Source organism: Triturus cristatus, chromosome 11 (genome assembly GCF_964204655.1).
Source record: "Triturus cristatus chromosome 11, aTriCri1.1, whole genome shotgun sequence".
Classification (NCBI taxonomy): domain Eukaryota; kingdom Metazoa; phylum Chordata; class Amphibia; order Caudata; family Salamandridae; genus Triturus; species Triturus cristatus.
In genome coordinates this window covers 733463126-733491061 of record NC_140594.1, presented here as the reverse complement: position 1 = coordinate 733491061, position 27936 = coordinate 733463126, and the positions used below count along the sequence as shown (strand labels likewise).

The window sequence follows — 27936 nt, the reverse complement described above, 5'->3', positions numbered from 1 at the left end:
ACACAGTCCAACCTACATACCACCTCTGAGGGTGAGGATCAGTGTTGCAGTCAAAGCCTCCAATGTACAGGGGAGCCTCATTGAGGCTACGGAGGTTCGACAAGCCGCTGGTGGTCTCACAATCCCCGCAGAGCTTTCACCTGCAGTCTCCGCTATTGCACGGAAAACATACGAAGAAAAGTGACTAAGATCATCAGTATTACACCCCCCCACACCCGAACCCTCCCACCAACACAGTCCTCAGCACAGAGATCTATGATGACCTCAATGAGTAACTGTAGGTAGCGCCAACGTGAATTAAGGGTGAGTAGTGTACCTCTAAGTGTAGCTAGAGCACCATGTCTGTGAGTGCAGCACAATTAAGTCAGACCTAAATGCATTGCCAAAGCTTGTTTTCAATTTGGATATAGGATTGGTTGTCTACTCCTCCTTAAATACACGTAGGTTTATTAAACTAGCACTGATGATTCATAATCACTGCTAAGTGAATTCTAGGGAGCCACTGTTTTATGTCATTTCAGTTACCCACACTCCCTAGAGAATATGGGTAGGCCTTGCCACATATATACATATATCGCTAAGATAGGTAGGCACCACAACTGAATGAATGAAAAACTTATAAGCGCACATTTACCCATAGGCCTCTTGGAGCTTCAAATGAAATATATTAATCTGAGAGTAAAATCTAAGGCAGTGCTACTGAAACAAGTGAATTTTCAGAGATTTACAAAAGGAAATGTGGTTAGTTAAGCCGATAACAGAAATATACAAACAGTCCCTTAGTTATCGAGAAACCACTGAAAAGGCTGTGCCTCCAAAATAAGCATTTTAAAAAATGCGACTGCTGCCTTAATGTGCCACGTTGAATGAAGTGGGCGTAAGGCCAAATGCAATGAAATTCAAGGCTGAATGGCAGGAGCGTCAGAATCATATAATACTGATTAAGCAGGCACAGGGATTTAAATTTGATTATCTTTTCCAATGGCAACCAGTTCAATTTGCAGCAGGCTTTCATTACATTATTAAACTCGCCCAGCTGAGAAATCAGCCTTACTGCCACATTCAGCATTAGATGCAGTTTTGGTGATGGACTAGGCACTAAGCCAATGGTAACAGTCATTAGACAAATCCAGTCTGGACAAGACTGAAGCATCTATCGATATGGCTCTCATTTTATGGGGATCAGGAGGAGAACTTTTTCAGACGTCTTAGCTAGAAAAAACAAGCAGGGACAACTGAACTGGCTTCATTTTCCAAAAAGGGTTCCTTGTCAAAAAACATCACTCCAAACTCTATCTAGCCATGCCATCTCGGGATGTCTCCATACAGTTTTAACAGGTTAGTACTGTTCTGTCTTTTAATGGCCAGGAAACAAAAATGAAGAAAATGCTTGTTCTCTTCCTGAGGGCAGTCAAGTTTGAAGATGAGGTGAGTGTCATAGGCTAATGAGATATAGTCTAAGCAAAATTAGCTGAAGATCTTAACTAGATAGCTTGTGTAGATGTTAAACAAAATGGGTAACCGTGCAGATTCCTGTGTGATTCTACACTGGACTGAGAAAGAATTAGCTAGACAGGTGGAGAGAGCAGGAGAGTATCCAGAGGCAAAGATGGAAATGTCCCTCATGCTGGATACTCATTTAATCAGAAAGTTTGAAAATGATGTCTCAGAGCATGGCTTTTTTTGGACCTCCTGATTCTATTGAGAATTTGAAGATTGAAGATGAGCACTGGCTTGAGAAGGAGGTTGAGGCAGAGACTGATGACAAGACTTACGTACGCTTCTTTATCAGGAATCTGGGCTAATGTTCTCAATAACTTCTGCTAGCCGCAAGAAGCACTACTTCTTTAGATCCAACTCTCACCCATTCAGACATGAGGATCAATGCCCACGTCTACCAAAGTATGTCCTCATGTTGTAAGGTAAACTTGAAAATTCATCTGCTGAAAATTGCCCTGAACCTGATGGTCCTTATAGAAAGTTTGGATGCAGATTAAATACAGTTAACTGGAGCATTACAGAATGTGCCAGTAGAGCCAATGGGGCTGGGGCTCCAGACACTGGCATTAGCTTAATCGGACACGAATACACAGATCCCTGTTATAGTAACAGTGCTGTACTAAATGTTAAGAGTCAAAGGCATTTTGCCCTAGATGCTAGAGTCCAGGTAGCTACAACCTGAAAAGAAAAAATGGGATCAAGTCCAGTATCTCAACCTTATTTTCTAAACTATTACAAGTTGTCAAAATTAGGACTTTGTATTACTTCAAGACTTTATTAGGATTTTAATGAATGACAATGTATCATATGCTTAATAAGTAAATTTAATTTTTTATTTATTTCATATATCGCACTCTCGACCATATCGCAACCTTTAGTTTTCTTAGATCAACCTCATGAAAGAGCTGCGAAATCATGTAACCATTCTGCAGCTCTTCAGACTTAACTGAACCACTAATAGACTGTTCCAACTTTTAATTCTTTCATTACCCTTGACTTAATAAACAAATAATTACAATGCTCTATATCAGACTCGCTCGTATTGTTGGGAATTAGTTTGTTTCAAATAACGGAACAGCAGTTTTAATTTGTTCCCAAAGGGTTTTTGCTCATGGGACTCCTATCTTTACCAACTGCCAAGCAAATGTAATAACTTTAGTTTGAACAAGTTATAAACTCCTTCTAAACAGGAAAATGTGATGGTTACTCACAAACACAAGGGAACACATCTATCATAAAAAAAAAAAACAGGTTTCATAGCTTTTAGGTGCATTTAGTCAGTGATAAAAGAACTGGTTTAGAAATATGTCCCCACTATTTTTGAATAAATAATTTGAAATAAGTAAATCCAAAGTAATTAAATAAAAAATAGGGAATTAAGGACATTATGAATTATCTTAACTTCAGAAACAATAATTAAACAAGTAGAAACACAGTTTCCACAGTGAAAGGTAAAATAAAAAATCACCATAAATAAAAGGCTCCAACTTCGGATATCTATGCAGGAGGCAGGATTTTATAACAAACACGTTCTTCAGTTGCTATTGCAGACTAATCTCTAGTTTTGAAAGTTCATCTTAAGCAGGTGCTCCCGTAGAGTGCCCCCTGCAGAGCTCTCAAAGCGAATATAGAGGACCTAATATGGAAGTTTGTAGGAAAAGCTAATTGAGTTAAACGTATGTTCCCAAGTCATAAAGATAAAATAATCCAAATAAAATAACTGCTTGTTAGGCATGATCAGCGCTTAAACCGAATTGTAGTTTAGTATTTTGTACTTTAAATAAGAAAGGCCCTTTTGATTTAGCGCAAACTTGTTATTCATACAAAATACACACAGAGCAGGCAAGTTACATCTTCAGCCTTGATAAATATTTTCAGACTTTAACAGCATTAAAATCTATCACAGCTAGTAATACGTGGAGTGAATGCAGGAGTATAAAAAAAACATGCATTACTGGGAAGCAAAGAGCAGATTAATGTGCAATTCTTATCACATTCTTGGGACGTATTAAAACAAATTCAAGGACATGCTATTAAACATTTTTGATTAACAAGGCTACAATGATGGCAAAAATAAAGAATGCAATTGGATTAACAAGGTTAAAAACATCTCTTAAGATCATGCAAATGAAGCCTCATCCAAAATTCACGTTCTCTTAACAGTGTATGTGTTTCATTTATCCAGTAATTGTTTTCTACATTCCCCCCCCAAAAATAGGTGTTTTAGGTATGAAGGTAGAACTAAACAGTTTCGGCCTCGTTTCCTGTCCCTTGTAAAAAGTGTATATTAATGTTCTTAAAATATTGGCAATTGGAATTGTATGACAATTTTAGTTAATATACTTGAATGTTATGAATAAAATTTTAATCAAAATGAATAAACTATCAAACATGTATACATTAAACTAAGATTGTATGGGTTATCAAATCACAATAATATAACCAGTTATGTAAATGTACATCTAAAGCCACTATTTTGCATATGCTTTTCAAAGTTATTTGTCTATACATTCTCCTTCCCTCCTACGAGAGCTAGCATTGACATATATATTTTTAGGAAATCACAATGGCTTAATAAATAAACATTATCTTCCAAATATCTAAAAGGATATATTTTGGGCAAGTACTGTTTGCAATATCCTTCCACTATGGATCACAATCAAGTATTTTAATAACCTAATCGAAGTGAACTTCGATAACGAAAGAAAATAGTTACTGAACTGTATTCTGAAATTTAAAGAAACTAAACGCAAGGAAATGGTGTTAAGCAAAACCAAAAATGTAAATATATTTAGAACACTATGTGCCTGAACAAGAGGTTGGCAGATGGGTTACTATGTGATGGATATCCCCTCAGCCTTATCACAAGTGCCAAGGATGTGATACACTTATAATAGGGTGGACGGGATATCCATCGTGTTTGTGACGGATTGACTGTCAGAAAAACTCTAAAAAAAAAAAAAAGCCCATAGGATTTTTTTATTGTTTATAAGGAGACTGTCTCACATTTAGTGCATTGCAATATCTCAGAAGTTCCTCGCATGTTACATTTGTCAATTAAAACAAAAGTATTACTACATAAAATTATATTTTTTATGCATTACTATCGGAAGTATCTGTGGATTTCCTTTTTGTACCAGTAACTGCTAAATTCTAAATGAACTATGAATTAACTGAAAAAGGACAATATAGTTTTAATAAATAAACTCTTGAACACAATTGGTACAGTTACTTCAAAGGAGTAGATGGAAACACAGTGGAGGGTCAACTATTACCATAAAGACAATTCTCCATTTCCTCAGCTCTAAGCAATAATATCTAGTGTCTAACTAGTGTCTAAGAAAACAATGCAGAATGGAACGGACTTTAAAATGTCAAAAACCATTGAAACAAATATAATTTGGTGCACCATTTATATTTCTGAATTTGAAAAATACTGTATTCAATTTTCTTTGCTTAGGTTATCAATAACCTTAAGGTTGATCCAGTGAGATTTGGCAAATAAATTGAGAAGATTAAGAGAGCTCACAGTGTAAGAACACAAATGCTCTTGGCAAATGGATATCACTTAAGACAGCTGGCAAACATCACCAGCTGAAAACATGCACCTTAGATCTCACTAATCCAGACTGATGATGTACGAAATTTCCCTTTAAATATTTTTGTGAATGTGCACAAACACACACATTTACAAATATTCTTACTGCAACAGAAATAAAAGACTATACTTTTTTGTAAATTAAAATTTTCTGAAAATATAGTATTACAGATTCCAACGTTTTGACCGAGACCCCAGTTTTTATCTAAATATATGTTGTAGAATGTGAATTTTGAACATTACATAACAAAAAACAAGCATATTGTGCAAGCAAATAAATGCAAAAAATATATCTTCAAATTAAATATGAGCAAGGCTAGGAGAACCACTGATGGCCAGTCACCTGTGATTTTCATTGAGCACATCCAAGACCTGTTGATATGCCCTACGAGTGGAAGACTGAAGAATCGACAAAATGCCACGGGTAGAGTAATGGTTAGCTCCTTCTTCGGGTTGAATAGGGGGAGGACAGACACGAACCTGCTGTGGTGATGGTGTCACACTGTTTATGTAAGCATAGCACATGGAAAGAAACAGGGCAGTCAGATTTAAGCAGAGAACCTTTTTCCATCTCTTTGACTTCTTAACAAAACCAGAAACTGATAAAGCAATGTGCGGGTAAAAAATAAAAACTACTATAAAATAATTACAGAATTTTAAATGTTATGGGCATGTGAGTTTGACGTTAATTATCCAATGGATTTTTGGTGAAGGAAATAAAAATAATAAAGTTATAAACTCCAATGATTTTCTGAAGCACATTTAACATTCACTTTTGGTAAAAGTAGTCTGAAAATAATGAAGGTGAGCAAAAAACACTGACAAATCCATTTAAATAGTACAAAGGCCTAGCAAGATGATATCAGCAAAAGGAGACAGCCAAAAGCACTATATATTGGCTGTGGAGTAGAATGTGCCTACTCTCACAGATCGCTTCAAACCTTATCATACTGCCCAGTAAAACTATTTGATTCCATATTACATGTATTACAAAGTGGTGTTTGTTTTGTTTTGCTAATAACTTCGGTGGCGTTTACCAAATCTTCTCATACCTTTCCAATAAATTTTAGCGTAGAAAGTGGGGCTTGGATTGGTCCTGAAGGGGTTAAACAGTTCGGTATATTGGACCACTGGTGTCCAGATATACTCTTATTTGCTAATTTAAAGGGGACTAGTCAAACCTGATTAGCTGGCCACAACATGAAGAATATGTTGTAACAGTTATTACAGGACTGTGGGACACAGTCCTGATTGAAATGCATTATAGTGAATGCCACATTTTGAGGGTCACTAAAAGGACCACATATCAATGGTGATAAACTTTAGTCAGAACATAAATCATTTGCTGTTGGTTTTATACTAATTTTAGTAATTCTGGTGACCTCACAGTTTTTACTTTGTAATAAATGCTGCCCCTCTGCTGTGATATGATGAACGGTATTTGAGAGAAATCGTTCCTGATTTTCTCATAAAGGTTACTAAAGGTACTCCAGAAGAGAAAATTAGAGCACATTTTCTATAGGTTCACACTATCTTCCTCAACCATGTCAGAACAAAGGCTGAAATTCTAAGTCATGCATGTAAATGCATCAGAAGAAGCAGCAGCCTGTCAGTTGATTACCCAGTGCTCTGATGTAGCTTCACCATAGTGTTCTAATGAAAAATTAGAGTGCTAATATTCTGTATTTATGACAAAAATGTGGCACACCCGAACATCACCTTGATGGAATGAAGCTGAAAAAATGTAATTCATTTTACAGAGGAGACTATAGTAAATAAAAAAAAAATGAGGGTGTTTTTTTGTCAAAGAAATTATGTTTTTTGCACTATTTTAAACTTTTACAGGGAATGGACTTTCAGGTGGAACATCGGCCTGGAGTGGACCACGCCAATGCAGACGGTCTCTCAAGGTATTTCCGCCTTAGTGATGAGAACTCCCAAGGGGTTGGGTAGCTCTCCCCACTTTCAGCTGGGGGGGACGCGTGTTAGACCTGTCAGCCCTTTGGGTGGTCCCTCCTCATCATTATTTATTTTGTCTCACTTTTGCCTCAAACCCTGTTTGAATTTTTCCTTTTTGGGAACCACCAGACTTTTTAGTGTTGCTGCAGATTCAGGGAGCCATTTTATCTACCCCTGAAACTTCTGTCTGAGGGCCTGGAGCACAAAATGGTGGCCACCTGTGACATCACCAGCACCCACTGGAACCTACTAGCACCTTCCAGAACATTCCAGAACCCTGTGACAGTTGGAGGCGGTTTAGAATGTTGGGAAGCTAAGACAGAGAGTTGGCAGTTGGAGCTGGCAGTTGGCACCTGACTGGTGAAGAGAGAGCAGCAGAAACCTGAAGGAGGAAGGAGTGAGGCAGCAGGGGTGGAAACTTGTGCCTGGAGTGGGGTCCATAAACCCACCCTTGATACTAGTCCCTACTGACTGAGCCCAGCCTGGAGCCCTGTGTGGGAAGAAGCAAGAAAAACCATCTTAAGGACCTGGACAGCAGGAACAGGCCTTAGAATCCAAGAACAGCAAGATCCTGACCTGGATACTGGTTTCCCTGGAGTCCGACGTCGAGAAGCCGGAGACCTGGAGCCCGAGGTGGAGAAGCGGCGCTGACTGGAAAAGCAGACGACGTACCCGGAGCCGCCAGAGGTCGAGAGAGGGCGCCGACGGAGGTCGTGAGGAGTACCAGAGGTCGAGGAGGAAGTCACCCGAGGTCGAGTGAGCGGCGTCGACGGGGGAGTGAAGTCCGCCATCCGGAGTCGCCGGAGACCGAGGTGAAGCGTGCCGGAGGTCGGGAGTGGAGATCGCACTCCGGAGTCGCCGGAACCTGAAGGGAATCGTGCCGGAGGTCGGGAGTGGAGGTCGCACTCCGGAGTCGCCGGAAACCTGAGGAGAGGAGCACCGGAGGTCGGGAGTGAGGATCGCACTCCGGAGCCGCCGGAAGTCGACATCGAGCCAAGGCCGGCCGACGTCATCGAAACTGAGGTCACCATCGGACCGGAGCCGCCCGAAGTCGACATCGAGCCAAGACTGCCCGACGCCATCGAATCGGAGGTCGAGATCGGAGCCGAGGCTGCCGACATCGAACCGGAACCGCCTACCGGCGTCGTCAAGAACTGACATTGTGCCGAGGCCGCCGACATCGAACCGGAACCGCCTCACGGCGTCGACACAACTCCAGCGGCGTCGGAGCTTCAGAAAAAGGGCAGTAAGTGGAATAGAGGGCGCCAAAGGCCCTGTGGAATCCTAAGAGACTACTCTAGGGGTTAGAGAGGTGCTGGAACCAGCTGGACTGTGCCAGGGGTGAGCTGAGACTAATTTAGAGGGGTTGTGTAGAGTGAGAGAGCCAGGTCTCTGGTATTCCCCCCTTGAACTACCTCAGTTTAGGCCTCAGCCTTGTCCAAGCCAGGGAGTAGACACCCTCAAGCCTTCCACATCCCCACAAGCTGTGCCTGGGCCAAATCAGCCCATAATAATCTAAATGTGATCTGATTCTATAAGTGTCACTGTCAGCTTTTAATTATTTATTGAGAGCACTGTATTTATTGTATTTAACCTATTTATTGCTTCACTGTATTTATTGGTTTACAGTATTTATTGCCTCAGAATATTTAACTGCCTGTATGTATTGCACTTATATTTATGCCTTTATTATTTATGATCACCCCTATTTATTGAATCATTAAGACAGTATTTATTTGACCTGCACTATTTAAAAAAGCCTTGTATATTGTGATTGTGTATTATTTATCTAATCAGCAACTAAGAGAAAAAGAAGATAAAGCAAGATATTTTCATAATTTTTACGGTGTAGAGTCGTTTTTGGAACGGATGCACGCATGGTTATTGTATGGGTATGACGTATGCTTAGCACGGTGCCTGATTCCTGACCACTCGAGCCAAGCTACCACTGTATGTCCTGGAAAGACCCCGTTACCACCAACCCTTTCCGGTGTGGGAGTGGAGTATTTCCAACAATAGTGTTCTAATGAAAAATTAGAGTGCTAATATTCTGTATTTATGACAAAAATGTGGCACACCCGAACATCACCTTGATGGAATGAAGCTGAAAAAATGTAATTCATTTTACAGAGGAGACTGTAGTAAATAAAAAAAAAATGAGGGTGTTTTTTTGTCAAAGAAATTATGTTTTTTGCACTATTTTAAACTGAGGACACATTTTCCATGAGTTCTCAAAAATATTCCTCATCTATTTCAGTAAAACGTGGAGTGAAACCTAATTCCAGCAGAAGCCTGCCAGTTAACTTCCCAGTAATCAACTGTTGTGTCACCAGAGTTCTAATGGATAACATGAGCACCAACATTTAGTGTTCAAGACAAAAGTGAGGCTTTCCCAAACACCATTTTGTTGGACTAAGAGGAGTTGAATTTAAAGCTTTTCCCAAGGGGCAGGCACTAAACGAGTATTAAGATGTTAATGTAGGTATGCAACCAGGTTAAAATGTGTGTGTGGGGGGGGAGGAGGTATTAGGTTTAGTAATTTCAGGCATAATGTATTTTTTAAAGTGGCAAACAATTGTTAAAGAAGGAGCCAAAGGCTTTTTGCCGAAATGTGTTAATGAAGAAGAAATCTTCAATTTGAAATCCAGGTGCACCTAACGGGGGTGGGAGGGTACATCAGCCAGCTATTTTTAGGGCCTACTGGCCCATTCTGGCAAGAGAGCTCAAGCTAGCAAAGAACAGGTGTACTGTTCATTCAGAAAATGAATGATCAATAAAGATGCCTTTACATCTGTTTCTATGTTGCCAAATTTGCTGATTCAAACACAGAGGTAAAATGTCAGCTTATATCTTCTTACAAATTACTGCTTATTTTATCATAGAGATTGGAGTTTACCTTTTATTTCTCTACTGTAAAGTTAGATGATTTTGTAAAGTGAACTGTCAGACATTAATCCTGTGGTACAGGAAGTGTAAGATGAAAGGTTGTAGGATGTCAGATTTTTTCCAACACACATCATTTAAGTAGCTTGTAAATGAACTGTACAAATATTTCAAAATAGATCAGCAGTTAGTAAAGCACATTTTGGTAATTCTTAAGTGTAATGTAAACACAGATTTCAACAGGATGAAAACAAATCCGAACACTTTACTTTGTGATGGGCAAATAATAAATATTTTCAGAAACCTGATTTTCATGCATTATCGTTTGTATGCTATATAGTTTTATAATTTCAATGGAAATGTGCTGTCTGTAAGTGGCAGTGCTCTACCACATCATGCTTAATTTTTATACCATTAACTTAGAAACATTCCAGCCACCGCCCTAATGACAATGCTTTTAGTGAACTAATAAACAAATCAGGGGTCATGTGTAGCTTATCCAGGGGCTTGGTTATTATTATACGTAGAGCAAAAGTTAAGTCTATTAAATCAAAACAAAATAGTTTTTTGTGCAGCAGACATGCTAAATTCACATATTTGATTGTGCTCTCATATGTGATAATGAAGAAAAATGGGACTGTGAAATAAAATACTTGCTTAAGTTCACATAGTTTAGGACCAGTTTAGGGGTCAAGTGCCTTACAGTTAGAGTAGATTAAAGTCACTAGATCTGTATGTCTGGTAAACAATGTATAATGTGTTGAGGCCTGGTTAAAGTAATGTTACAGTTATGCTAGGTACCAAGATCTCAACTTATGCTAAAACAAAACGAACAAAAAGCATCTCACTGGAAAAAAAAACTGTTAAAGTGACATTATAGTTAGGTGTTGGGTAAAGGGATACAAGCTAATGTTAAAATAAGAACCACTGGAATTCACCAATTAAGATTTAGTGTACTAACTATAACTTGAAATCCCATCAAGCATGGCTTTAGCCCCAAACTCACATTGGAGGAAAAACCAGACAATTTTACCCGAAGTCAATAAGAAATAATCTCACCTAAGACACTACCAAATGTAAACAATCCACAGGTGTCTGTTCCTTTGGTCTATTCAACCAGAGCTTTATCTAATGAAGAAAGATAAAAGGCCCAAAAGCAACCAGGGTCCTGCCTCATGTCTGATTGGCAGAGGTTTAGCCCAGGAATAGAAAAGAAGCAAATATTTTGGGTTGCATGGTGCTTAATTATGTTCAATAAAGCGCAATCTGCAGGCTTACCTACTCACTATCACGTCAGGCTGTGAACTGAGGTGGATGTGACGGAATGATATAGAGAGTAAAAGAATAGCACTGAGAACGTGAGAAAGAGAGACATAGTGTGATGACATATCTATGCAGGCTTGCGGTTGAATATGCATGTGGTGTGCTTTGATGGTTTAGAGGGCTCTCAATGGCATCCAGTGCTTTTCTAAATTATACTGAAAGCTGATAGTTCAGTGATAATTAGGGACACAAATTGCTGATGCCATTTTGTTGGTGCCAAAGGGAATTTGGTGAAGCACTGCTATTTAGTGACTTAAGCTGAGGTATTTCATCATTTATATTGACATTTTACATTAGATTATTTATCACTGATGTTGTCTTAAACCAACGGTGTCTGTATAACTAGTGTAACTCAAGGTATAATTCTGCTGTCTGAACCTGTACAGTCTCTATTACCAGAGTGGTAGCTTTGTTGTCTGTGCCTCTAAGATATATCTAACCCTAGAGGTAGCTCCTCGATCTACTACCAGAAGTCTGAGTCATTTTCAGAACTTGGAATCTACTTTAGTCAAGCGGGATGGACCAATACAAAGAAAAGAAATGAAGGATGACTACTTACATTTTGAAAATCTTAAGGTACGTCAAATAGCATACTTTTCAACTTGCCTGTAAACCTATAGCTTTTAGGGCCACTCTGATGAAAATGCACCACCAGCTCTCCATTTTTGTAAGTTTTCGGAGAGATGAGATGGTGCACCACTTCTTTTCCCTTGGTTCCAAACCATTTCAAAATGATTAGGTATGCACAGCCCAGCATTAAAGTGTTGGAATATTTCATGCAGGCCTACTGAGCAGTACCTTTAAACACCCATAGCTTTTAAACAAATTATTTGAATACGGAGCTATAAACTGAACTTTTTTTACCTAGTTTTTTTCCTAACATTCACAGTGTAGAATCTACACCATAATGACCCTGGAAAATGTCAAGCGTATGCAAATCAGAATGATGATTTACGCACTACTACTTGTAAAGTTGGTGAGCACCTATGGATCATAACCGCAATAGCAAACCATTTTCTTCCCTAAATTTAAAACTAGAGTTCGATAAGCACTTCCAAAGAATTAATGCAGAATACTGATTCAAAACCTATTTTATGGACAATGTTTTAAAAAGCATGCAACTAAATGTTTACTATTATTGATGATTTATTGCATTTTAATGTTATTTACACAAACTAATTTCCAGTGATGGCTACCTAAACAGCTAATTTAAGCAAAAATTAACAAAGATCCTTAAACTGTAGCTAATTTAACTGGGGGAGACCTACTGTAGTATGCATTACTAAAAACAAATAATTTGCGTGAGCAAAGAAGAATATCAAAGAAAATAGCTGGATGACCCTTGGCTTAAATATAAACCAAAGCAAAAATGTGGCACCTACTGGAAGAAATACTGTATTGTAGAAAATTTGGAAGCTGTATATAATGGTGATTTGAAGTTGAAATCGGTTTGTTCAATCTAATAGATGTGGTCATCAATGCTAATCATTGGTCTTTCAACTATGGTAAATGCAATAGCAACAAATTACTTCATACAAGAAAGTTTTAAATAAAAAAAATAAAAAAACATACATAACTGCATGCAGGTAAAGATGGTGATGGAAAAGGTCTTCAGATATTCTACAGCCATGAGCAAGCTTCAAAAGCAGAAAATAAATAATGGCATCCGGAAAGCGCGCCTCCAAGCAAAAAAGTGTGAACTTGCTATATGACTGGGATTCAGAACAACACAAAACTATATAAACATTTAGTAAAATGAACACATGTTGAAGCATGCACCCATTGTAGGATTATTGGAAAGCTGCCGGCAGACAGACCAAATTTCCTTACTTTAAATGCAATTCAAAATGAAAAAGTGGAAAAACAGTATGTACAAATTCAGATTTTTTTAAATATTTGGGACTGGTCCAATGGCATATTGAGCACATAGTTTTCATTCAAGTCAATATTGTGCACACACACAAACAAAATTGTTACACTTAGTTTGTCCCACATAATATTTGGCGGGTTAAAGCAAAAAGTATTCAATCCAAAACCATTAAAAGTATTTATCTGACCTCTAAAACCCTCTTGTTTCTTTATTTTACCTATTATTTAGCACGTATTAAAAAAGTTCCTTAACAGAGGTACTTAAAGTAGAAAGCCCAGAGTATGGCAGACTAACACATCTATAAGTGAGACTTCCAAATGTTAACCAACTTTGTATCAGTTGATCTGAAGTAAAATATTGGATGGTAAGTGTCACACCAAATTAGACTGAGAATGTGTAAAGCTAATTATATTCCATTTATTTTCCGTGGATCAACTCAAATGACTCGAGATTTTTTTTCCATCTTCCAAACATAAATCTACAACAACAAATATTTGTTCAAAATTCAGATTAAGCTAAAAGAGTCTGAAAAAGCAATGGAATAATGTGTTCAAATACCAATTAGGATGAAACTTAACACAATCCCAGAAGATTATGTTGTACTAGATTAAACAAGCTCAGCGTTAAAGCATTTGACTCTTTCTAATCAACCTCAGGCTAACGGAAAACATTAAGGTCACAACCGCTTATGTATTTTGAGTTACATGGACCTAAGGTCAATTAGACCCAACAATAAAATATGAAGGACTGACCTCAAACAATTAGGAAGAAGTACTTTAAATTTCACAGAAAGTCTAACGGGAAACTACGTCCAAACATATCATGACTTAACTCACTGGTAGCCAATAAAAGACATACTGATTTGAAACGACTATCAGTGGTTTACATCAGAACTATGTCTACTAGAGTTTATAGAAAGTTTGCAATATATCTGCATGTTATTTGTGTGGAATTTATCTTGGACCAAAATATACTGTGTTATAACATAACTGGGTGGCTGTTCTTGCTAGGTTTCATTGTAAATATGCATAATGGTTGGTCATCCCACCATGAATCTCAAGCCATCATCAAACTGACAGACAAAATCAACTGCAAAAGAAAAAATGAACACAGAATTTTTTCCCTTTATATAAATTAGTTATCAACAATAAAAATAAATTGATAGAAACTCTAAATGCCACATATCGTTCTGACTTAAATAAAGCAATTCAACAAAGGAAACCGGAAACAAACTTATTATCAGATTTTTACATAAACAACTTAATAAACTACTTAGATATTAAATGATCTTCGCTTTAAACTCACATGGAATCATGCCGGACTAGTTGGCCATTTTGACGTGCTGTGTTTTCACTCATGGAACGCTCTCGTTTCGATCGCCCCATTGACCGACCCTAAAGGGGAAAAAATAAATTCACAAAGACACTGCTCTTTAGACCATTTCCATTATCTATTTTGGAATACTTGTGACACATAACGAAAAGATGAGAACCGATGCCACAGTAATTAAAGGACTCATGTATTAAATAATAGTTGTTCCATTAACATTACATAATAAACAAATACTGCCTCTTCTATTGCATATAGTTTAGAGGTTTTGAACTCATTCTCCAAATGGAGGCCTTTGAAAAACATACATTTTCGAGAGCAGCTAAATACCCACATTTCAAAAAAATCGAAATTAAATCAGTAATCAAATAACAAGGCGATAAAGAGAATAGATGAAAATATATCAATAGGTTAAATACTGCTGAATAAAATAAAATAATGATGTAAGGGAATGAAACATACAACAATACAAACATTTTGAACACTTGACAACTTTACAATTCCATGCTGGCTAAGCAGGACAGATTTCATCTCCAGTGTTGCAAATAAAACTGTACTGTACTAAATTTTTTTGCAATTGTAAACACTAGGATTGAGAGTTTGTCACTGCAAAAAGTTATTTCCCATGTACAAAACGATATTAGGAGTCAGTAAAGTTTTACAAACTCCTGAAATGGGACTGCGACAGAATATTAAATCCCAGTTTGTAAAGGGAGTGTTGAAGGCATCCCTTTGAAACCACAATTCGGTAACAGATGTATCAAGGGATTGCATCTGGAAATCCGGTCGAAAACCATTGAAAACTCCCAAGTAGAGGTGGTAACTTACAAAATGTGCAGGGGTACCTTTTGGGCCTCTTCGATTTTGTGACTTGCCATGCAAGTTTCAGCAGAAAATTGACAATGCTCACTGAAGTTGTTGAGAATAATTAAGACCTTAAGTTTCATTTATCAGAAGCAGTCACAGGGATGGTGGGCTGCTGTCCCATGCAGGCCACCGTTCCGGTGCTAGTGCCAATTGGTAAGAGTTGCAATTTGCGACCTGCCTAATGAATATTCATTAGGTATGATGGACTGCGACCCACTCAGAATCGAAATTTTGCAAAGGAACCTATATATACATAGGTAGTTTTACAAAATTAGATACTGGGGACAAAAAGACTGCTCACAAATTCTGACATTTTGAGACTAGTATCTTGTTCCATCTCCCCCTATTTCCTTGATATATTGTTACATTGACAAAGTAGTTGCATTTTCTTTGGTTAATAACATGCGTTTCCCTTGATTTTTTTTCCAGCAAAAAAAGCAATAATTTCTCAAACCACTGTTCACCTAAAATAGGGCAAACAACTTTCCAAGCTAGTGCCGTAATTAAATTAGCAACTGTAAACCATGGCAAACATTATCCTCAAAGTAGATGTCCCCATATTAAGGATCACTGTGTCACTCAATTCGGTGGGAAGGAAATCCCAGTGCCTCTCTAGAGTTGCAAACATAAGTACTAAGCCTGCCCCTTCACATAAACACCAGTCAACACATATTATCCAGAATCACCAGCTGCTAACGTTCTACAGGTGTAAAATTCAACATACAGACTAATGGAAGGTACTGGAGGCCCAGACTAGAATGTTTTAACCACCATCAGTTTGACATTACTATAAATGTCTAGTGGCTGACTGTTTGTCCTGAAGAAAGGCCTGTGATAAGCTCGGTACAGCTGTAGAGTGGTAACATGCTGACCATTATAAGGCAGTGAGGGATGACCCTAATAATAACCTAGCCCTCTACACCTTTTCTGTTTATAACTTTGCAAAAACACTAACACAATGGTTAAACAATCAAAATATCTATATATTAAGCCTTGCAGAAAGAAAGCTTAGACATTATCGATAATCTCCTCATATTCCTAGAAAAGATAATATACAGTCTTGCATTACTTAGTACTCCACAGCATTAGGCCTGTACCTGAATACCTTTCAAACTCTTGAGTTACCCCCTCAGCTGGTAGTTAATTATAGCACATTCATCTGTGAGCACCATAACTTTGAAAGCTAGGTCACTTGTAGTAGATCGAAAGACATACAGAACTTCTTCTGCTGCCAATACCAAAGGCTCCCAGTAGAAGAAATTAGCAATTTACCTGTTAATCCAGTTCTCCAACATTGGAATCTTTCATATAGTCACGACTGAAACATTCCGCCTAGTGTAGCTGGGAATCCCCAGCACATTTAAATAGTAATGTTGAAATGGCTATAAACCAGAACAACAGTGTTTGTTTTGCAGTACATCCACCTAATTTGAAGTAACCCGAGCTTCAGCCAAGGAGGTGGAAGTGCCAGCTCTCCTACTTCCCCAGAGACCACCATAACTCAGGTTACATAGCACAAAGTGTGAGTAGAGTATGCAATAAGTGAGCCTCTGACAAGGGAGGAGAAAGGGTTGCATGTAAATATATGAAAGATTACAATGTTGGAGAACTGGAAGTACAGGTTAGTGACTAGTTTGTTCAATAACTTTGGGTCGTTCATATATTAACATGCTTGATTTAGACTAGTAAGCAGTATACATATAAGAAATATAATAAAAGTGGGAAGCAGCCTAATTTTTACCGAAACCGGTTGCTGGTGACTGCCATTCCCACTGCTACGTCAGCTTCTGCGTCCACCTCAACACAGTAATGCTTTGTTAACGTGTGCCTGCTCTTCCAGGAGGTCAGGCAGATACCTAGCAAGGGCACACCAGCACATAGTGCTGCAGTTGATGCAGGATTCTGGTGGAATTCTCCAGTATCTTCCCTGGAGTGGATGCTTAGCCTTGGTGTGCCAAAAGGCAATGCAGGCTGAGAGCCAACATGCTATTAACTGCTTGGACAAGGGGCAACCTCTTCCTGGCTGTCCATAAGTGGTGAACAGCTGATCTGATAAGACTAGGTCTTTTGTTTTAGCAATGTAGGACCTGAGGCATCTACGCAAGTCCAATGAATTTAATGATCATTCTGCTGGCGTAGATGAATTTGGGAAGAAAGATCATAGAATGACTGTTTAATTCAAGCCAAAGTCAGTAGGAATTCAGGGTATGAACCCGGCATAGATTCTCGGGATGACTATGTTGTGTGTATACCTGAGAAAACGTTCCTTGATGGTGAATGCTTGCGTTTCCTCTACTCTCCTTGCTGATGTTAATGGTCGGAGAAGCTCCGTCTTCCATGAGATTAATTTTAAGTGTGGTTTGCGTATTGATTCAAAGGGAGGTAGCATCAACTAACTGAACACAGTATTAAGCATCATATTTGTGTAAATGCCCTAGAAAAGCCCCCTCCTAAATTGCTTTATGAGGCGTTGGGAGTATAGAGTAGATAACAATAAATCAGTTCTTCTGCATCTTCATATTGCAGCTAGAAGGACTGTAACTGAATAATATTGGAGTCTACTCTTGGACGGACCCCACATGTCTGGTAGAAATTGATGAGGTTGCACCTGAAGTGGATGAAAATCTGTGCTCTTGCACCAGACACACAAATGCTTCCACTTGACGTTGAAAGATTTTGTAGCTGCCGGATCACATGCCAGTGTTCGGATGTTTCAGCAGTCTTGTGGTAGATCCAATTTGCCAGACTTTAGGTGGTCATATAGCATGCTGTCAGGATCACCAACATGGGGTCATGGTGTGGTATGTCTGCAATGTCTGGAAAGTGGCCTGGAATGCAATTTCAGAGAAATGTCTGGAAGTGCCAACTGCTGAAGGAGTACGCTCTACCAGTATGGGCGTGGATTTGCCACATCATGGGTACAATGATGCATCTTCGTCTTCTTCAAAAACGCGGGATCATGGAAAACAGGTTGAGAGGATATGGGTCTAATATATGGTATGGCTGTGTAGCCTTATCATGGACTACATGCTTAAAAACGGTCTTGGGTCCCGTCAGGCCCGTTTGAACAACTTTAAGCTCAACACTGGGTATCTATTGCTCCAAGCAGCAAGGTTTGAACAAATGAACTTAGTGTAAAGCATTTAACAGTACTGAACAACAAAATAAGAAAGCCACAAAACGAGAGATGTACAACAAGAATTTATAAAAATAGATTTTTTTTAATTTAATTTTTAGAGTCCTTAATCAGCAAATTCCACTGGAGGATTGCGGAGATACAGATTTTTAAAGGTTTTTGCAGTTTTTAGTTCAACTGCAAACAAGCATTGGCCAATTGATCAAACGTTTACAAACGTTTGAAAGGTTTATGAAATTTAGTTTGGCTACTTCGGCCTGGGCAACCAAGTCAGACAGGAAGAAGGTCTGGGGGGCCAATAGGGTAGATTTGGACAGCTGTCTGGCCACCAGAGAATTTTCAAGTCCAGTAACAAACCTTATGGCACGATCGCCATAGACTTTAATGGAATTGGTCGGATGCTGAGGAAAGAGGATGAAAAAATGCTTAAGGATTCTCATGCTCCAGTTACAGTACAGTCGATGGGGGTGCTGATGTGAAGTGATTTTGAGACCCTGAAAGGCCAGCTGTGGCTAGACTACCGGTCTCCGCACACCGCAATATCCTTTACTGAGGGGGCTAGTGTCCCGTTAGGCGACCAATCTGGACTTTGGTGACACCCTCAGGTCCAGCGGACTCAGGGGTAACTTTTGGCCGTTGAGCATCAGTCTCTTAGGGGCAGTCAGCAGCGATTCCTCTGAAGTGGCTAGCAACCTGCTGGTTTGGGCTTCTTCAGCTTTAATGTCACCGGTGCTGTTCCAGGGGACTAGCCAACTGACCCTTGGAGTTACTGCTTCAGTCTGGGGCTAGGGGATGACTAACACCAAGCCAGGAGCTACAGGCACAATCCTAACTTCACTAGTCCGAAGTGCCGCAGTTGCAGTCTAGCAGACAGTGCAGCCTCTCTTTGTGCAGTTGCAGTCTAGCAGACAGTGCAGCCTCTCTTTGTGCAGTGCAGGGGCAACAGGGCAGTCCTTCTTCGATCCTTGTTCCGATTTTGACATGGTCTGAGGTTCATGGTGCCAGGGTTGCCATATTAATACTGGGAAAGTGCCCAGAGGGGACAACGTGGTCACTAGCCATCGGGCTACAAAGTCCCCTTAATCTTGGTAATGACTTTCCAGCAATGTGTGGCATCTGGCAATCCCAGAGTACACTATTCTGGCCACTTTCAAGATATGTGAACTTTACATCAACTGAGGAGCATGGTAGCCCACCCTAGAGGTGGGGCTACCTGGGGACCACACACCCACGAGAAACAGGTTTGAACATTGGTCTCCACTCTCTGTCCCAGTCTCCAGCCTATCTACTTAAACAAGGGGAAGCCCCTCTGGAGTGTTATTGTCATTTGCCCACCAAAGGCGGCTTTACATTTGACAATGTTTTTTGGTTACAACCCTGAGCAACTTCCTGCAAGGGGGAGGCAACACCTCTCTCTGCAGCTGACTGCTATTGTTTCCAAGCACAACTCCCAAGGCAAGCATAAAGTGGTTTGTGGGCCAGTGCTCATGTAAGGCTAGTAGCCCAGCCGGGTCACTGAGTGGCAACTTTCTAAAAGTTGCATTACTTTAATAGTGACAAATCCTGGGCATCAGGTTGGGTTTAATGCCACCATTAATTTGAGACCTTACAGTACTCAATTAGGTAGTTTCATTCAGAAGTTAGCCAGGCTGAGATGGCAGTCGGTAACTCTTTGTCAGCCAATGGAGTTACTAACATTTTCACATAAAAATGACATCTTTAAGGATTTTGCTGATAAGACACATATAAACCTTCATGTCCTACTTAATAGTATACATCTTCCGACATTAGGGCTCCAAGGCCTTTCTTGGGGGAGACTTACATATATTGTTAAGGGACGGGGCAGCTTTGCCATTATCGGAAATGGCAATGTCAAACTAGCAGTGTGACAACTGCCCTTCCAGTCTGCAGTGGCAGGTTTGGTGCCATTTTGTACTTTGTCACATACAAGGTGGCACAAAAAAGTGCTGCAGCCCTGGGTGGACACTCTACCTTACATGCCCTTGGTACTCTGAGTACCATATACTAAGGAGTTATAAGTAAGTCAGTACTTCCCAACTGGGGATAGCCAATTTGACATACATTTTGTAATGGGTAAGGACACTGGCACAGAGGTCTGGTTAGCAGGCCTCAGTGCATTCTCTGAATCAACAAGCATTTGTAATGCAATAGGTCTCGCATTTACGAGAGTTTGAGCTATTGGCATTGTATTGGACTGACTGACTGACTGACTAACTAACTAACATTCTCAGAAGTGCCTGATGATACAGAATCTCTTTTGCATACTTTATACATCACAAGCTGGAGGAATTAATCAGCCAGCCATGTACAACATTTGATCTATCAAATGGTACCTACAGAGCTTAAGACCTTTTGCTTCCCAGCCATATCAAGAAAGGTAGAGCTCACTTTGTTCTTGCCCTTGAAAAAAGCAGAGGTTATGCCACCTATGTTCACAATCACATCACAAAAGAATGACCTATGCACATATTTATTTGGCAGAATCACTCCTTATGCTTTTTTCTGAATTACCTGTAGATATACCTTTTGGTTATCCACTCAAACATGTGTTGTAAATAGTTGTTGAATAAGCTGCCCACTTTCCCTTGCTGTTTGACGTGTAAATAGTACACCATGAGGTTACTTGATTTGGGTGAGTTGTCCTATCTCTATCTTTGCGGATGGTGCATTTCTTCTTCCTCACTTGTGTTAAGATTGCTGTGGGCTGCAAAATCTTTTACCTTTATTTAATTCAATTGACCTTGAAAATAGGCCCGACGTCAAGCTGCCAAAACAAAAACAGTGATCTAGATACCCAAAAAATCATTGCTCAAATGAGGTTTGTTGGCTCACAATGAGATGAAATAGTTTGGTATGACTATATGGGCATCAGATGTATTAGTTCTGCTTTATGTACTGACCAGACACAGGCATATCTGAAACATTCACATGTAGATAGGGGACGACATTAACTTTTAATTCGAAGTTGGTAAGAGGGGAGTATGTTGATCTGTTATAAAGCCCATTTTCTCTTTGGGGCAGAGTGTTATGGTCACTGCCAAATAAGAGAATTTGTTGTTGGAACAACTTCTGGCCCTTCCCAAGATGACACTGGTTATTCCTCTCAAATGTGAACAATAAATATGATTATTTGAACTAGAGATGGTATTGAGGCCATTACTTTGGAGGACCAGGATATTGTGAAGCATACATCTTGGATTTTATAAGAGGGAATTAAAGGGGTAGTGGAGTTTTCAGGTGCTGATCTTTACCATTGTTAAAGTATGTAAAACAAACTCTAATCTTGGTCAGGGCAAGTAATGTAAAGCCTATAAGGGAAGGGGGTCATTGATTGTTAAGACCCAAGTTTGGGAATGGACTGAGAGGAGATGACCGGCAAATTGCATAGATGCAAAATTATAGAATTTGAGATAGAAGTTGTGAGTCAGAAAGAGCATCCTATTTCAATTGGACATATGTCCTTCCGTAACTCAAACTTCATGTAAAACTCAAAAATGGGTTGTTGTCAGTGGCTTTGACTGCTGTTAGGTGGGCAATTGGTTATGGGATCTCAGATAAATGTTTACATTGTGAGGACCATCTAGAAATAATTACACATTTTTGTTTACATGTCCCCTAAACTAAGAACTTAGAAAATACAGTCACAAAACATTTCTTGTGAGAGCTCAGGTTATAATTTTGAAGAGTGAGCTGAAATTTTGTAATACTTTAGCACTTTAGGCCAGAAAGTGGTAAAGGCAGTTTCTAAATTTAAAAGCAAAGCTTTGTTTTACCAAGATAGGTTTGAGAGATGCTACTGCACAATGGTTGTACTAGGCACATTCCAGAGGAAGAATTTATTGTTATGATTGCACCAAGAATTGGCTTTTAATTCTTTTAAAACTTGATGTATTTATTGTGGAATGCCTGTTTTGTAGGTTTAAACAATTGTTATGATATACTTTTTATAATGTGTACATTCAATTAAATATTGTGATATGAATAAATGTATTTTTCGCTTTATTGACATTTACATGGAGGTAAAGGAAAGGGAACACCCTTAATTCTGGAGCAGGATGAAGAGGAAGGGGGTTTCCACAGACAAGAGTATAATCCCTGTGGAAAAAGTGCCAGCAAACGTAATTGTACATGATGTACAGTCACAGCAACAAAAATGCCAATTCACAAAACATTCTTGAAATAAACCTGGAAAGCTGGCACTGTCTTTTGTGAATCAAGCTCTATATTTTCTCTAAGAGGCAAAGCAGATGTATAATAATCTCAATTAACGTTTCTCCCGATTATATGTACTTTTGAATAAGCATAACAAAAATATAAAACATTCTAAAATAGTAGTACATTGATCCTAATTTTACATGCATCTGTAAAAATGTGATAATTGTGTGATATGACATTTCTATATCCAATGCGTTTTCATGTAGGTCATGGATGTGAAGATTCCTCAACTAACATCAGTCCTAACTACAAGATAGATATTCATGTTAAATTCCTATTTAAAAATAGGATTCAAGATATTTCCATACCATTTTATATAGTTAATCATTTGTTAGACCTGTCAGCCCTTTGGGTGGTCCCTCCTCTCCATTATTTATTTTGTCCCACTTTTGCCTCAAGCCCTGTTAGTATTTTTCCTTTTTGGGAACCACCAGACTTTTTAGTATTGATGCAGATTCAGGGAGCCATTTTATCTACCCCTGGAACTTCTGTCTGAGGGCCTGGAGCACAAAATGGTGGCCACCTGTGACATCATCAGAACCCACTGGAACCTACTAGAACCTTCTGCAACATTCTGGAGCCCTGTGACAGTTGGAGGCGGTTTAGAATGTTGGGAAGCTAAGACAGAGAGTTGGCAGTTGGAGCTGGCAGTTGGCACCTGACTGGTGAAGAGAGAGCAGCAGAAACCTGAAGACGGAAGGAGTGAGGCAGCAGGGGTGGAAACTTGTGCCTGTAGTGGGGTCCATAAACCCACCCTTGATACTAGTCCCTACTGACTGAGCCCAGCCTGGAGCCCTGTGTGGGAACAAGCAAGAAAAACCATCTTAAGGATCTGGACAGCAGGAACAGGCCTTAGAAGCAAAGAACAGCAAAGTCCTGACCTGATTATTGGTTTTCCTGGAGTCCGACGTCGAGAAGCCTAGAGACCCGGAGCCCGAGGTGGAGAGGCGGCGCTGACTGGAAAAGCAGACGTCGTATCCGGAGCCGCCAGAAGTCGAGAGAGGGCGCCGACGGAGGTCGTAGAGAGTACCAGAGGGCGAGGAGGAAGTCACCCAAGGTCGAGTGAGCGGCGTCGACGGGGGAGTGAAGTCCGCCCTCCGGAGTCGCCGGAGACCGAGGTGAAGCGTGCCGGAGGTCGGGAGTGGAGATCGCACTCCGGAGTCGCCGGAACCGGAGGAGAGGAGCACCGGAGGTCGGGAGTGGAGGTCGCACTTCGGAGTCGCCGGAACCTGAGGAGAGGAGCACCGGAGGTCGGGAGTGGGCATCGCACTCCGGAGCCGCCGGAAGTCGACATAGAGTCAAGGCCGGCCGACGTCATCGAACCTGAGGTCGCCATCGGACCGGAGCCGCCTGAAGTCGACATCGAGCCAAGACTGCCCGACGTCATCGAACCGGAGGACGAGATCGAGCCGAGGCCGCCGACATCGAACCGGAACCGCCTACCGGCGTCGTCAAGAACTGACATTGCGCCGAGGCCGCCGACATCGAACCGGAACCGCCTCACGGCGTCGACACGACTCCAGCGGCGTCGGAGCTTCAGAAAAAGGGCAGTAAGTGGAATAGAGGGCGCCTAAGGCCCTGTGGAATCCTGAGAGACTACCCTAGGGGCTAGAGAGGTGCTGGAACCAGCTTGATTGTGCCAGGGGTGAGCTGAGACTAATTCAGAGGGGTTGTGTAGAGTGAGGGAGCCAGGTCTCTAGAATTCCCCCCCTTGATCTACCTCAGTTTAGGCCTCAGCCTTGACCAAGCCAGGGAGTAGACACCCTCAAGCCATCCATCTAACCACAAGCTGTGACTGGGCCAAATCAGCCCATAGAAATCTAAATGTGATCTGATTCTATGAGTGTCACTGTCAGCTTTTAATTATTTATTGAGAGCACTGTATTTATTGTATTTAACCTATTTATTGCCTCACTGTATTTATTGTTCCACAGTATTTATTGTCGCACAATATTTATTGACTTGCAGTATTTATTGCCTCATAATATTTAATTGCCTGTATGTGATGCACTTATATTTATGCCTTAATTATTTATGATCTCCCCTATTTATTGAATCATTAAGACAGTATTTATTTGACGTACCCTTCCAGAGAAAAAGCCTTGTATATGGTGATTGTGTTATTATTTATTTAATCAGCAACTAAGAGAAAAAGAAGATAAACAGAGATATTTTCATAATTTTTACGGTGTAGAGTCGTTTTTGGAACGGATGCACGCATGGTTATTGTATGGGTATGACGTATGCTTAGCACGGTGCCTGATTCCTGACCACTCGAGCCAAGCTACCACTGTGTATGTCTGGAGAGACCCCGTTACCACCACCCTTTCCGGTGTGGGAGTGGGGTATTTCCAACATAATTGGTGTTCAGTGGTGGGATAGAGCTGTGCCTACGTATACTCGACAATAACTGTGGGTAGTCCATAGGCCTACACCGGGAGTTTTCTCAAAGCGGCCTTCCTAATTGTGAGCTTTTGTTTTTCCAAATTTACTCTGGTGGTGGGAGGAGGTATTATATAAGGTACCCCCCTGCATAGTTACTGCAAATAACTGTCCTCTGACCTGAGTGGGCAAGATGGAGTTTGTACTGGAGAATTTAGAAACGTACACTGTGGCCCAAATCAGGGAGTTTTGTCAGCGGGAGGGGGTGTATTGTCCCCCAGGAGCAAAGAAGGGTGCACTCCAAACCAGCTTAAGGGCTTGGGGGGAGGCACGCCGAGAAAGCAAGGCTGAGGAGGAGGACAGGGATAGAGAGCCCGACAGTGAGGGAGCTGGTTTGTACCAACCTGAGGTGGGGAACCTGTTAGCGGGGCCCAGGACACTTTCCAGGAAGGGCAGCAGTGCCTCTAGCGGTGGCTTGTCTGAAGTGGAGTTAACAGACCGGAGGGAGAAAAGACAGCTCACATGGGACTTAGCAAGGCTGGAGAAAGAGAAGGAGGAACAGAGGATGGCTCATGAGATAAGGCTGAAAGAGATAGATCTTCAGATCCTGAGAATCGGGGCACACCCTGTACCCAACGGTGGCAGCGAAGAACGAGAGTACACCAGGGAACCCAAACCCTACCTGCCAAAGGACATAGTAGCTAGCTATGGGGTGGTTGACGATATCGCCAAGTGGCTAGCGGCCTATGAGGTCTCGTTAAGGGCCCATGGGGTTCCAGAGAAGTACTGGGGAGCGGGATTGTACAAGTACATGCCTCCAGCTGGTAGGGATGCTTTATTGGCCTTAGAGGAGGATGAGCAGACCCACTACCCCACCATGAAACTGGCGCTCATAAGAAAGTTTGGACTAACACCCGAAAAGTACAGACAGAAGTTCAGGGGTAGTCACAAACTGGGCACACAGAATTGGGTGGACTTCCTGGACTATGCAAAGAAGGCACTAGAGGGGTGGATTCAGGGCAGTGAAGTGAGGAACTACGAGGGGTTGTTTGATCTAGTACTGAAGGAACACCTGCTCGAGAAATGTTTCCCTGAACTGCGTCAACACCTGGTGGATAGCAAGCTGACCAGTCCCCGGAAGCTTGCTGAGGAGGCGGACATTTGGGCTAGTACCCGGGTGTCCACAAGGGGGACTGGAGGGGATACTCAAAAGGCCGGACAGGGCGCCCCCCAGAAGAAAGAGGGAGGGCAAAAGAAAAAGGAGTTCTCCAAAGGCCCCCAAAATAACTTCCAAGGGAAGGGAACAGAATTCACTCCTAGGGCTAACCCACCCAGAAACCCTAATCCTGGCCAGAGTCAGCAGCCAACTAAGGGAAGAGAGTGGGCGGGTGTCACTTTAGTGTCCCTGGGAGAACGGGAGATGGTTCCTAAGATCCAGGTGCCCGCAAATACCGTAAAGTATGGGCAGTGGGTCACCATCAACGGCCAAAGAGGGGAGGCTCTGAGAGACACAGGAGCCAGTATGACTATGGTACGTAGTCAACTGGTGTCTCCAGAGCAGGTAATTCCCGATGTACTCCACCCAGCCGCGATGGCTGACGGCAGAACAGGCCACTATCCAGTGGCCGAGGTTCCCTTTGAATGGGGGGGGGGGTTGCAGGTTCACTTCGAGTTGCCGTAAGCCCTGCCGTGCCAGTCGATTGTCTACTGGGGAATGACATGGAGCACAATGCTTGGAAGGAGGTGGAATACCGGACTCATACTGAGATGCTGGGTACACCTGACTGGGCCTGTGTGAGCACAGGGTCCGCGACTACCCGGAGAGGGAGTTCGTTTCGGCTGGAGCCTGGAACAAAGGCCCAGCCAGCTGCCAGTCAAGGGAAGAACCGAGGACAGGAGGAGCCTGCCTCGGCGTCCACACCCCGTAGGACGGATAGGCCACCGGAGGTGGTGGACCAGGAGTCTGCGGTGGGGGACGTTACCAAACTGGAGGACCTACCCATCCCGGCCGAGTGGCACGTGGAGGGAGGCCCGTCCAGGGAGGAATTCTGCCAGGGCCAGAGGGAGTGCCCTACCCTTGAGGGGCTAGGGCGTCAGGCCCAAGCCCAGGCAGCAGGGAACGTTGAAGGGAACTACAGTGTTTACTGGGAGGATGGCCTCCTCTACAGTGAACCCAAGGCACCCCTACACGGATCGTCACGAGCCTTGGTAGTCCCTCAACGTTATCGAGCCTTCCTTCTGGAGTTGGCTCACGAGATCCCATTGGCAGGACACCTGGGGCAAGACAAGACCTTCGCCCGTCTTGTCCCACACTTTTATTGGCCTCAAATGAAAGTGTCGTCCGATACCTACTGCCGGACATGTGTGTCTTGCCAAGCCAGTGGGAAAACAGGGGTGAAGCTGAAAGCTCCCCTGGAACCACTTCCTGTCGTTATCACCCCCTTTGAAAGGGTGGGCATCGACATTGTGGGTCCGTTAGATCCGCCAACGTCAGCTGGTCACAGGTTTATCCTGGTTCTGGTGGATCATGCCACACGGTACCCAGAGGCAATACCTCTGAGGACCATAACAGCACCTGTTGTGGCTAGGGCCCTGATGGGAATCTTTACCCGAGTGGGTTTTCCCAAGGAATTTGTGTCCGACAGGGGGACCAACTTCATGTCAGCGTACATGCGGGCGATGTGGAAGGAGTGTGGAGTGACCTACCGGTTCACAACTCCTTACCACCCCCAGACCAATGGTCTGGTGGAGAGGTTTAACAAAACCTTGAAAGGCATGATCAGAAGTCTGCCTGAAAGCCTGCGGAGGAAATGGGACGTCCTCCTACCCTGTCTACTCTTTTCTTACAGGGAA

At 41.5% G+C, this 27936-nt stretch overlaps 1 protein-coding gene across 5 annotated transcripts in view; it reads right to left on the bottom strand.

The window, feature by feature from the left end:
* MFF (mitochondrial fission factor) overlaps positions 1 to 27936 on the bottom strand; it is a 192009-nt gene that overhangs the window by 86981 nt on the left and 77092 nt on the right. For 3 of the 5 annotated variants that reach the window (XM_085634381.1, XM_085634382.1, XM_085634383.1), the window contains exons 6-7: positions 14439 to 14527; positions 5442 to 5600 (exon numbers count right to left, since the gene is read on the bottom strand). In XM_085634381.1, coding sequence (XP_085490507.1) covers positions 5442 to 5600; positions 14439 to 14527 — 248 coding nt within the window. The remainder of the gene's footprint in view (positions 1 to 5441; positions 5601 to 14438; positions 14528 to 27936) is intronic. The other 2 variants (XM_085634384.1, XM_085634385.1) reach the window with 1 other exon arrangement.